At 42.3% G+C, this 13,670-nt stretch overlaps 1 protein-coding gene across 4 annotated transcripts in view; it reads right to left on the bottom strand.

The window, feature by feature from the left end:
* Positions 1–334: 334 nt before the first annotated feature.
* LOC148016869 (CRM-domain containing factor CFM2, chloroplastic-like) overlaps positions 335–13,670 on the bottom strand; it is a 32,996-nt gene continuing 19,660 nt past the window's right edge. The window contains exons 9-12 of one of the 4 annotated variants that reach the window (XM_087663421.1): positions 5,274–5,484; positions 1,872–2,002; positions 1,219–1,736; positions 335–1,062 (exon numbers count right to left, since the gene is read on the bottom strand). In XM_087663421.1, coding sequence (XP_087519547.1) covers positions 894–1,062; positions 1,219–1,736; positions 1,872–2,002; positions 5,274–5,484 — 1,029 coding nt within the window. In that variant the 3' untranslated portion in view covers positions 335–893. Of the gene's footprint in view, positions 1,063–1,112; positions 1,737–1,871; positions 2,003–5,273; positions 5,485–13,670 lie in introns of those variants that run through there. The other 3 variants (XM_087663419.1, XM_087663420.1, XM_087663422.1) reach the window with 3 other exon arrangements.

The raw sequence follows: 13,670 nt of genomic DNA, 5'->3' as shown, positions 1-13,670 counted from the left end.
GACATCACTGAGTGAGTTCTATAGTCTCATGCTTAGGACGACACAACCTCAACCAGTGTTGGCTAACCAAACCAGGACTCCCTAGCTTCCTTACATACATCCTTCTCTATAGAGGATCCTGGAAACTTGGGTCGCCCACTAGAGCCGATTCAACACTTGGAGGACTATCCTTTCCCTGTGCAAACCTGACAGAAAATTTGATGCTAACACAAGCAAATTTGCTCATCCAAGACATTTTGATGATGTGCCGGGATGGAAACATTCCACAATACCCAAGTCAGTAAATTAAGGCAGCTCCCTCGTTCCGAATGCAGGAGCCATGATTCCAAGCCCATAGAAACTGGACAACCTGACCACATTCGTGTTAGTAGGAATCCTCTCCGAGAGCTTAAACGATTACAAACGAGGCCCAGTGGACATGCATATGTACAATGTGCATATCGACTGTGCTGCATTACATTAAGTACAGTATAGGTGCTATTGTTTGAGACTCCGAATTGAGGTGGTCCCTTAAGTACAGTTCCAACTCAGACCCGCTACACCCTTGAACAAATTCATACACTTCAAGGGGAGATTTGTGAATCTGCTATAGCTTCTTCTTAGCTATAGCTTCCTGATAAAGTCAGATTTATTGGAACACTTGGGTCAGAGACCGACCTCAAGGTGGCAAGAAGAATTACAATGATGCTACAGAGAGGGCCTTTTCTTTCTCCAAAGCCTCATAACTCAGGCCATTTTCCTCTCCAGCTTCTCTCCAATAGTAAATCACAGAGGGATCTGTAAAGCATCATAGAAATGCAGAGTGAAATTCTGACTTTCAACCCCAAGGAGCAGGGGTCTAAATTTTCTGGCAGCTACAAGAACAAGCTGACTGCAGGTGGACACTGCATCTCTCAACAACTGCAACAGGGGCCTCCATTTTCTGGCATCGAAAACAACAAAGCTGACTGCAGGTGGAGAGACCATCTCTTAACAACTGCAACAGCAGCCTCAATTTTCTGGCATCTAAAACAAGAAGATGACTGTAGATGGAAACTGCACCTCTTAAGAACCTGCAAAAATCTATGGTACAGATTTAATGTGAGCAGCACCAGAATCATGGAGATGCACAATTGTGTTCTATGAGAACTGTCCTTAAATGCAGATTTCCCTTTACAATAACTGTTTACCTCAGCCACTCCTTATAAATCATGGGACAACATAGCTATCATTTTTCACCTATCATTTGAGAATTTGTTGTCATCTGAAAACATTCCTGCTATGTAGTGGTCATCTTCATCTTCTCCTTCCTCGTAATCAGTACTATCCTCTTCCACAAAGTGATGTTCAAATTTGCCACCACCTTCCTCATCATCAGATGTATCATTTCTCGTCATGTAATCTTCATCTTCGTTGTATCCTTCTTGATCATCAGACATCATTCCTGAAAAAGGGCCATCCTCCGTATCTTTTCCTGCCTCGTCCACATCACCATCCGAAAGAATGTCTGTAATGCAATCTTCAACTTCATCTTCCTCATTATCTGTGTCAGAAGCATCATTCTCATATGGAGTAATACAGTCATCAACAGCTAGAGCATCATTCCAGAAACTTTGACCTTGTTCTAAAGCATCACACTGCTCTGGAGATAGCACATCATACAGGTCAGATGTAGGCATTTCTTCCCTGCTTTGCCACCCCCGATATAAGATGATATTCTTAGTGCCTTGATAATACAAAGTTCCACCAGTCAAGTCCTGAAAAAAGACAAAGTATCTTTTTGGTCCCTTCATAATACTAACTCCAGCAAGCAGGTCCCGAAGAAAGACGAAAAACAACATGAGCATGATAAGAATGGTGAGATAAGCAACAAGTTGAGAAGAAATACTGACCTCTAACTCTTGCACCACATCTTGGACTGATAAGCCAGCTGGTCTACCTTTTACTCCGATCTTCACAAGTGCATGGTCTACAAAGTGCACTCGAATAGCTCTGGCAATGGCTGATAAAGGGTGGGTGATCCCTGCCATTAATAGAAACAAAAATATCACACCCACTTCGATGCTGAACAAGAAAGAAAGAAATATTATGGCAGTAGAAATCGCAAATCAGAAGGGACATTAATAGCATAATGGGGGCAGTCTGAGACTTAAGAGACCACGGGACAGTGGATATAACTCTGTCCTCATTCCACTCCTACTCTCAGCTACATTTATCTGACCTTTCACTGTGCTCCTGCATGATGTACATGCAATCAAAGGCAAAACATTTCCATTGGCAGGACTACAGAAACATCCATGTGTATGTTATAACAGATCATGTTGCCCAGGATATCCTACCGACCATGTATGCATCCACTGGAGCCACATTGAAATACTATAAGCAATACTGGTAGCATGGTCACTTGGGTTCAGGATTCAAGTATTGCTGAAGGCAGTGTGGTACCACCATTGCGATAAAGTTGCTTGAGGTTAAGAAGCAAAATCTGACAGCTAACACTTGTGTATTACATAGAGGATGGTATGCATAGAGTGGTCCTTCCACACCTCAATCGTTCAAGAAAAGGGCTATTGCAACTGGGACAGACTGTAAACTGGAAAAACACAGCAGTTTGCAGCCACAAACAGGTGTCAAAGGCTAGGGAACTGCTGAATGCTGCTCAACCAGCACACATGATCAGCCAGAGGACTTGTGTCACGAAACATGTGTCTGGACTGCAATGCCCCCATGAACAACGATTATCCACCTTCTGGATAAGCTTCAATGGTAAGGGTAGGGTCTATGCTCTAATATCGTGATGATAGAGAATGGACAGGAGTAGACAGAAAATAAAAAATGGACATGAAGTTTTGTGAAGGTAGAAGCAAGGAAAACTGAAACTAGGTGCACTATGCAGAGGAGCTGTCTATATAAATAAGCAAACATGGAAAAACAGGTCCAACGGTGGGCTAGCTGGTTGGCCAAAAGTAAGACCTGTACCTGGAACCATAAAGTCTTTGAAAAGGTCCCCGGATAATATGTACAACCAGGAGTTAAGTTGTTTTTGAGAGAACTAGCTATAACCAGTAACGCCATGGCTCCTGGACAGTGCTCAATGACTGTGAAGTGTACAATAGCTGCAAGCTGCAGCCCTCTATCTACTATCATTGGAAGGATTTGAAAACTAAACACTTCCTCCTCGGCCTCATCAAGCTGACCAAGCTTCGCTTGAGCTCAAAACTTATTTGTAGTGATAATCATTTGTATTTAAGTGGTCATGATGTGTTAAAAGTGCAATATACAGAAGATTTACTGAAAGAGACAGTGCACATTTCTGCAATGCAGAGGACAAAGTACACAGGAATATAAGTCCACTTTGAAAATCAAGTTTATATCAGTCCAGCGTCAGCTCATCGGAGGATAAATAGAAATCAAGTTCTGTTCACTCTAGATTAAATATCTTCCAAAAAGGCATATAAAAGCCTCCTACCACCTCCTATAATAATGCACCTTTCCATCAACTTCACATGCGAATGGATTCCAATAGCGGCAAGTGGGCAATCTTATAAACTGTGATCCACCACTGTATGCATCTAGTTTGCTATTGCACAAAATCACACAGAATGTATCAAAGGGCGCAACTAAAATGGAGACATCACCATCTCCAAGAGAAATGCAATCATACAGGATGGCTGTAACAATCTATGGAACCAAAGGAAAGGACGGGCTTTCTTCTCCTCTAATAAAACATGAAGAGTCCAAAGAGCTCAATGTGTAGCCAAAACAAAGGACTCAGCATGCCAAGCACAGAGCCCTGAAAGCCATCGAAAAGGCCATAACTGCATTTGCCTGTTCCAAAATCTGAATCCATTGATCCAGCAAGTATTATATACATTAACTAGGCACTCAAACAAAAAGTTCTGGGAAGCTTAGTTTTGGTTAAGGAGAAGAATATGGCACGAGGTGGAAAGATCTATGGCACGGTGCACAGCTCAATAACTTCTCAGAAGAAACTCTTGTCAATGGAATAGTAAGAACAAGTGCTAATCATTGTGAACTCTACCTTTGTCACCAACTCTTAACCAATAAAGGGAGAATTCAAGAGAGGATTAGGTCATGTCCGACATGCATATATTTCAGAAAGGAAAAACACGGCAACCTCACATGAGGTCCAAAGCACATGTTATAGCTCCAAAACATTTAAATGACAAGAGTTGTATAGGCTTGAGGCAAACAACACAAGGGATGGGATTTGAGATAAAAGAGACTCTCTCTATTGAGGTCGTGTTTTTTCTCCCTTATAAATGTATACGTGTAGGCAAACATTTAAAACACAAAATACATGTTATAAAATAAATTCTACTTCGAACCTGACCTGACCTTACAAACAAAAGTGTCTCTAGATTGCCTGGATAAGAATAATGCCAGCTACAATCATTTATACTGTCTTTCAGAGTGTAGAAAGCAAGAAAGAAAGATGTATTTATGCGTCCAAAGAAGCCAAATGGCCTACGAGATAAAGTTACGAGTGCATCTGACCATGTTGTCTCAACTAGAGAATGACAATTAAATGAAAACAACTAAATATGCTTATGCTTACAATCCTAAGGACTGCAAGCATAGGCTAGTATCATGCACAAAATGATCTCTCAATGATCCTTTGGCTAACCCATAGGATCCCAACCTAATCAATAAAAATGACAAGAAATGTTGTCCTCTCCTCTAGGGAAAGATATCTCTCATGGGATGATCCAAGATGGTGAGTTCCCTGAAAGTTGGCGCTTTCTCATAGATGAGATAAGAGCCTCGCGTTATCACTAATAACAAGATTATCCTGTCAATAGATGCACACTATATGAAGACATACGAAGAAAATTCACAGCTCAAACCTAGTGAATCTGTGATGCGCTCAAGAAGGGACTCGTACATACATGAGTTTTACATCATATTACCATCTGTGTGGCCATCGTACAGTAACATAAAGAGCATATTTTGCAAGTGACAGCCTAAAATAACAGATTTATGTGATGTCAAGACAGAGTTTCACGTGCAATAACTGTGTGTTGAGCAAGAGAGAACAGATAAAGCACTGCTTTGTGCATTCATTTCTGACAGGTTTTTGTACATGCATCTATAAACTCTATATCATTAGCATCCAGATAAGCATTTGGGGAGGTTAATACAAAGCATGCACAGAAAAATATACTTTACAGCAATATGTCCCAAGAAGACACTCCAGAGTATTATATCAGTTCAAAAGAAGTTTCAAACTTTCACAAATCAAATTAACATTTTGGAAGTTGTAGATTCCATACCCACAAGAAAAGCAGGTGACTTCCTTAGTGAAAGAGCCTCTTTTCTCAATTCATGACGTTTCCTTTTTGTAAGTGGTTCTGCTTCAAAGATTGGCCCAAGGCAACTTAGGCTACGAAGCTTTCCCTTGTCCAAATGAGGGGTTTCGTTCGTCATTCCACCTTCAGCTTCACTTTCAACCATGTCACTTGAATCTCCTTGCTGATGGTCACACTTGAATGGTTCAAATATCACAATATCGAATGAGTAATACACAAGAAAATTCTAAGACCTGATTGGTTAGACCACAATATTAACAAGCTCACCATAATCTAACAAATTATATTGTACTTAAAGTAGGTCAATGAAAAGCAAATTTGCTAAAGAAGAAAGAATGGTATAAGCTTTTATGGCCTAAGCATTTAAAATATCCAATAGCAAGGAATGCACCTTGTAAGCAGCAAATTGATTGGATGCCACAAGACTTGAGAACAAAATCAGACTCTTGGAGACTTGCTAGAAGGCCTTTTGCATCTTGACCTCAAAACCCTTCAATTGATTTTGATCACTTATTTGGAATTTCAAATTTATCGGCCTTATGTGATCAGAAATAAGAATATGTTCATAGATTACTCAGCTCATGAGTGAGTCTAGTTGTAATTTGATGGGCTGGGCACAGCAGCATATTTTATGCATTTTTCTGGTGCCTATTTTTGTGATTTTATGCCATTATTTATTATTATTTTCTTGCTGGCCAACCTGATCCAGATTTAGGCATATTTTTGCCTATTTATTGCTGGGCTCCCTCCTCTGCATTTATCCATCACTTGCAGTCTTCCACAGCAGGTCTTGTTGGAGAGAGAGAGAGCCAATGCCAGTGTCACACAGCCATTAACTCACCGTTGTACATGACTGTCTCATGTTTGGTATGTGGATTCCATTTCCCGAGTATATCTCTATGTTCTCTCTTTGCAATGTTCCTCTGTTCTTGTTTTTTCTCTCCTCTCTCTTGTGTTGTGCAGTCTATTACAGCAGTCTTCTACACTTCCATCACTGCACACACTTCTAACATGGTATTAACATAGTTGCATTCGTACTACGTACGAACTAGTTCGTTCCGTACAGTTCATACAGTATGTATCCGTACCAATTCATACCAAAAAACAGACTATTATTGGCCTATGAAGACTACACCGCACAATATCTTCCAACTCCTAAGCCTTATGTTTATTATCATAATTTCAAGTCTCTCTTGCTCTCTCTCTCTCCCAACTTCCAAGATGATTATGCAATTCCAAGAGCATCCCCCCCCCCCCACACCTCTAGTCAGCTCATGAGTCTAGTTGTAGTTTGATGGGCTGGGCACAGCAGCATATTTTATGCATTTTTCTGGTGCCTATTTTTGTGATTTTATGCCATTATTTATTATTATTTTCTTGCTGGCCAACCTGATCCAGATTTAGGCATATTTTTGCCTATTTATTGCTGGGCTCCCTCCTCTGCATTTATCCATCACTTGCAGTCTTCCACAGCAGGTCTTGTTGGAAAGAGAGAGAGCCAACGCCAATGTCACACAGCCTTTAACTCACCATTGTACATGACTGTCTCATGTTTGGTATGTGGATTCCATTTCCTGAGTATATCTCTATGTTCTCTCTTTGCAATGTTCCTCTATTCTTGTTTTTTCTCTCCTCTCTCTTGCGTTGTGCAGTCTTCCACAGCAGGTCTTGTTGGAAAGAGAGAGAGCCAACGCCAGTGTCACATAGCCTTTAACTCACCGTTGTACATGACTGTCTCATGTTTGGTATGTGTATTCCATTTCCCGAGTATATCTCTATGTTCTCTCTTTGCAATGTTCCTCTATTCTTGTTTTTTCTCTCCTCTCTCGTGTTGTGCAGTCTATTACAGCAGTCTTCTACACTTCCATCACTGCACCCACTTCTAACATGGTATTAACATAGTTGCATTCGTACTACTACGAACTAGTTCGTTCCATACAGTTCATACAGTATGTATCCGTACCAATTGGTACCAAAAAACCGACTATTTTTGGCCTATGAAGACTACACCACACAATATCTTCCAGCTCCTAAGCCTTATGTTTATCATCATAATTTCAAGTCTCTCTCTCTCTCCCAACTTCCAAGATGAATATGCAATTCCAAGAGCATCCCCCCCCCCCCCCCCGGCCTAGTCAGCTCATGAGTGAGTCTAGTTGTAGTTTGATGGGCTGGGCACAGCAGCATATTTTATGCATTTTTCTGGTGCCTATTTTTGTGATGTTATGCCATTATTTATTATTATTTTCTTGCTGGCCAACCTGATCCAGATTTAGGCATATTTTTGCCTATTTATTGCTGGGCTCCCTCCTCTGCATTTATCCATCACTTGCAGTCTTCCACAGCAGGTCTTGTTGGAGAGAGAGAGAGAGCCAATGCCAGTGTCACACAGCCATTAACTCACCGTTGTACACGACTGTCTCATGTTTGGTATGTGGATTCCATTTCCTGAGTATATCTCTATGTTCTCTCTTTGCAATGTTCCTCTGTTTTTGTTTTTTCTCTCCTCTCTCTTGTGTTGTGCAGTCTATTACAGCAGTCTTCTACACTTCCATCACTGCACACACTTCTAACATGGTATTAACATAGTTGCATTTGTACTACGTACGAACTAGTTCGTTCTGTACAGTCCATACAGTATGTATCCGTACTAATTCGTACCAAAAAACAGACTATTTTTGGCCTATGAAGACTACACCACACAATATCTTCCAGCTCCTAAGCCTTATGTTTATTATCATAAAGAGAGAGAGAATTTCAAGTCTCTCTCTCTCTCTCTCTCTCTCTCTCTCTCTCTCTCTCTCTCAACTTCCAAGATGAATATGCAATTCCAAGAGCATCCCCCCCCTTGCCTAGTCAGCTCATGAGTGAGTCTAGTTGTAGTTTGATGGGCTGGGCACAGCAGCATATTTTATGCATTTTTCTGGTGCCTATTTTTGTGATGTTATGCCATTATTTATTATTATTTTCTTGCTGGCCAACCTGATCCAGATTTAGGCATATTTTTGCCTATTTATTGCTGGGCTCCCTCCTCTGCATTTATCCATCACTTGCAGTCTTCCACAGCAGGTCTTGTTGGAGAGAGAGAGAGAGCCAATGCCAGTGTCACACAGCCATTAACTCACTGTTGTACATGACTGTCTCATGTTTGGTATGTGGATTCCATTTCCTGAGTATATCTCTATGTTCTCTCTTTGCAATGTTCCTCTGTTTTTGTTTTTTCTCTCCTCTCTCTTGTGTTGTGCAGTCTATTACAGCAGTCTTCTACACTTCCATCACTGCACACACTTCTAACATGGTATTAACATAGTTGCATTTGTACTGCGTATGAACTAGTTCGTTCTGTACAGTCCATACAGTATGTATCTGTACCAATTCGTACCAAAAAACAGACTATTTTTGGCCTATGAAGACTACACCACACAATATCTTCCAGCTCCTAAGCCTTATGTTTATTATCATAAAGAGAGAGAGAATTTCAAGTCTCTCTCTCTCTCTCTCTCTCTCTCTCCCAACTTCCAAGATGAATATGCAATTCCAAGAGCATCCCCCCCCCCCTGCCTAGTCAGCTCATGAGTGAGTCTAGTTGTAGTTTGATGGGCTGGGCACAGCAGCATATTTTATGCATTTTTCTGGTGTCTATTTTTGTGATGTTATGCCATTATTTATTATTATTTTCTTGCTGGCCAACCTGATCCAGATTTAGGCATATTTTTGCCTATTTATTGCTGGGCTTCCTCCTCTGCATTTATCCATCACTTGCAGTCTTCCACAGCAGGTCTTGTTGGAGAGAGAGAGAGAGCCAATGCCAGTGTCACACAGCCTTTAACTCACCGTTGTACATGACTGTCTCATGTTTGGTATGTGGATTCCATTTCCTGAGTATATCTCTATGTTCTCTCTTTGCAATGTTCCTTTGTTTTTGTTTTTTCTCTCCTCTCTCGTGTTGTGCAGTCTATTACAGAACTCTTCTACACTTCCATCACTGCACACACTTCTAACATGGTATTAACATAGTTGCATTTGTACGTCGTACGAACTAGTTCGTTCCGTACAGTTCATACAGTATGTATCCGTACCAATTCATACCAAAAAACAGACTATTTTTGGCCTATGAAGACTACACCACACAATATCTTCCAGCTCCTAAGCCTTATGTTTTTTATCATAATTTCAAGTCTCTCTCGCTCTCTCTCTCTCCCAACTTCCAAGATGAATATGCAATTCCAAGAGCATCCCTCCCCCCCCCCCCAAAACTGCCGAGCCTCTCTCTCTCTCTCTCTCTCAAAAGAATAAAGGGCCTCTTTGTCCATCCACCCTACACTTTGCTTTATTGTATGATGTATTGCGTATACACTCCCATTTGTCTTCTAGTAGCGCATTGCACATGTTGTGCATGAGGTTTTACCTTGTTTACCCTCATGTATTCATCCTATTAACTCAAGTGACATTGCTATTTTAGCTCTAAACATGTGTTGTATTATCTATCATCCAAAATAACCAAGATTTTGGTTTTTTTTTTAAATACTAATATTGTACCGTACCTTATAAAATCATAAGGTACCAATTACTACCGTATTTTATCGTACCGTACCATATCATACATGACAACCTTGGGTATTAGGTATCCATATCTGGTCTTGGAATGCTGCTTTCTACTATTGTAGGTCTGCCAAGTATTGTTGATCAGTCTCTTCCAGTCAATTGCTGTCAGGCAACTTGTTGCTGCCCCAAATAGCATGTATCCAGCCATCGCACAATAGCATTTTGCTTTCAACAATTTGCATTTTGCTTTTTAGCACAATTTTTTGACTATTTTGCTGCATTTAATGCTCACCCTGCTACCCTAACACAAAAACACTAATAACATCGTACAACAAGGCACAAACTGATAGAAGTCTACAAAGGCAATGGTTATCTTACCAAGGGAGCCCAAGTGATCACCCCAGAGAGGCCAAGGCGTTGACGAACAAAGGGTGCACGGCGGCTACCTAGTGGCCTACCAAGTCCTGCAAAGGCGGATGGAATCAACTATGGACTTTTTTTGGGGGAGCTTTGTAGTTTTGATAGATTTAACATTAAGTAACGATTTCAAATTAGTTTTCATCCTATTGAGTATCCGTGCTCCAACGGGAGAGTGATGAGGGATAGTCAAACCCAAGACCTTCACAAAACAAGCATACTATCCCGGCCATTACTGGGTGTCAGTGAAGAAGGAAAATGGCCAAGGTATAGGTGACACAAAGATAGCAAAGATGTGAAGCAAGCAAGATAAGCAAAGCAAGCAAGCAAGCTAGGAAGAACTGCCTTGAAGACTGTCAGATGCAATGCCACGAATATGGTGGATCCAAAGTTGACCACTCCAAAAGACCGAAAAGGGATAAATATATACAAATGCATATTTACATGAACAAAATGCCAATGCATGGAGTAATGCAAAGGAAGATGCAAGATGTCATGCTGACGCAAAATACAATGCAACGGTGTCACTTGGACAATGCTCTCACAAGGGAATTATTCACTTGCCCTAGTGTCCTTTTACAATCAGGTCATCCTGACAGTGCGATGAAGTTACAAATGTTCATAAGTACAATATAAAAGAATAAATGAATGAATGAATGTCTAAAAATTGTAAGCATCATCACTGTCACTATCAAGAGAAGTAGTCGCCCCCTCTCCAACTGAAGGGAAAGCAAAAGGGAAGCACCCTCTTCCTGTCAATCTGAAGAAGTAGGAAAGGGTGTATCTTAGCCAATCCTAGGTAGAAGGTACTAAAGAACCAGCCGGTTGACCACTTTCGTCAAAATGTCTGCAAAATTGTCTGATGAAGGCACAAACTCTAGGCGGATAGTACCTAGCTCAACCTGCTCTCTAGAAAAGTGGAAGTGGACTCCCACATGCCGTATCCAGGGTGTCATGATGGTCCACCAGGGCAATGGCACTTTGGTTATTGCAGTAGACAATGGTAGGAAAGTCACAAGGAAGTGAAGCGTCGCCAATAAGCTCCTTAAGTAGATAGCCTCGATGGTACCATCAAAGAGAGACCTATACTCAACCTGGGCCGTGGAAGCCGCCACAGTCTCTTATTTACGGCTGGACCAAGAAATAAAAGTCGTGCCCAAGGTGAAGAGATAGCCGTCATGGCAACACCAGGTGTCAGGATCTCTTGCCTAATCAAAATCAGTGTACCCTATAAACATAAACCAAAACCATAAGTGAGGTCATAAGAATAGGTACACTGTAAATAACGCAACACACACAAACGTGCAATCCAATGTGACATCCTAGGTGCTATGAAATATTGACTAAAAATGCTAACTGAGTAAGCTAAGTCTAACCTAGTATGAATTAACCAAAGAAATTGCCCACATGCCATTTCCAAAACTATCTGGTTCCTATGCTCTACAACTCCATTCTCAGAGGGAGAGTTGGTAGAGGTGAGCTAGCGAGAGATGCCATATTGCTGTAGAAACTCGGAAAACTCGTAGGAGATGAACTTACCACCGCTATTACTCCTCATGCAACCAACACAACAACCCATCTAGTTATAAACCAGTAGCACATAAGTAGAGAAATATATGAAAGCATTTGACTTATGCTTAAGGAAGTACACCCTGTCAGAGTGCAGCGGTGCGGAAGCGTAGGACTGAGAGAGAGAGAACGCAGAGAGAGAAGAGAGAGAAAGAGACAGTGGACGATGAAGATCTGCTGTATAAAGAATGCTGAATACAAAGATATGCAGATATATACACGGGCGCAGTGCGCTGGACTGCGTGTCTCCACCTCGACGATGCAACCTGCTGTTCACGTCGAAGTCCGCTGCAGTCTGCACTGTCTGCTGTCTGAAATCTGCGAACAGAGACGGAATTTGCGCGTGTCACCGGTTTGTAATCTGCGAGCAGAGAAGTGTACCAGACTGCTGAAAGTGCCAGGTATAAATAGCTGAAAAACCGGGGGAAAGAGGGCGCCAGAAATGGCCAGGCGGCTGCAGCGACTCCCTGCCGCAGGTCGGACTGCCACGTGGTAGTCTGACTGCACCAGACCTGGCCTGCTGCCCTGATCTGATCTGATCTCTAACACCCCCTCTCAGAGCCTGGGCAAGGCAGAAGCCTGAGGGATCTGGAATGTCTCCGAAGTAGAGCCTGAGGAAGCGCCTTCATAAACAAATCCGCAAGATTGTCCTCCGTCTTGCAGTACTCCACAGTGATGGTCTCATCCAGAAGCTTTTCTCGGATGAAGTGGTACTGGATCTCAATGTGCTTCGTCCGGGCATGAAAAACAGGGTTCCTTGCCAAGGCAATGCAACTTTCATTGTCACATCGCAGCAATGTAGGACAAGTCTGGGGGCACCCAAGCTCCTCCAATAATCTCCGAAGCCACACAACCTCGCATGTGGTGGAAGACGCGGCCCGATACTCCGCCTCAATAGACGAAAGGGCTACCGTGGGCTGCTTCTTGCTACTCCATGAAATAACACCTACACCCAAAGTAAAACAATAACCTGTAGTAGACCTCCTGTGGTCCACATCACCGGCCCAATCCGAGTCGCTCCAACCTGCAAGTACAAGATCTGACCCATCTGTCCCTGCGGGGTAATGAATCCCTAAATCAGACATCCCCCTTAAATACCGAAGTATTCTCTGAGCAGCCTGCCAATGCACCGTCTTAGGTTCACTCATGAACCCTGCCAAGAGCCCAATAGCAAAACATAGATCAACCCTGGTGTTGAGAAGCCAAATCAAAGACCCAATCAACTGTCGATAGCGGGACGCATCCGCCAAAGGAGAAGCTGAATGAGAAGTGGCCTTCCAATTCGGATCTGTAGGAGTAGATAGGGCCCGACAATCCTCCATCTCAAAAGACACCAAGAGCTCCTGTACATATCTCTGTTGAGAGATAAAGATCCCCCTCTGAGACTGATAAATCTCATGGCCCAAAAAGAAATGGAGTAGACCCAAATCCGTCATCTCGAACGTCCGATGTAAAGCTGACTTCGTCTCTTGGACCTGCTGTGCATCATCACCTGTGACAATCAAATCATCAACATATAAGACAAACAGCACACAACCATCCTCGGAAGTGTGAACATACAGCTGCGGATCGGCCTTGGACCGCCGATATCCCAACTGAGATTGGAGGAACGAATCAATCTTCTCGTTCCATGCACGCGGAGCCTGCTTGAGGCCATACAAGGCCTTCTTCAACCTATAGACTTTCCCATCTGAAGATCCAAAGCCAGGAGGCTGCTCAACATAGATCTCCTCCTTCAAATCCCCATTGAGGAAGGCCGACTTCACATCCAACTGATAAACAGGCCATCTCCTATGGCCAGCCAAAGCAAGAACAGCTCTAATGGTCGCC

This window comes from Lygodium microphyllum, chromosome 22 (assembly GCF_053477565.2).
Source record: "Lygodium microphyllum isolate KBCC chromosome 22, Lygodium_microphyllum_v1.1.10, whole genome shotgun sequence".
NCBI lineage: Eukaryota > Viridiplantae > Streptophyta > Polypodiopsida > Schizaeales > Lygodiaceae > Lygodium > Lygodium microphyllum.
Note: the sequence above shows the minus strand (reverse complement) of the source record. Positions and strands in the feature narration are given on the sequence as shown.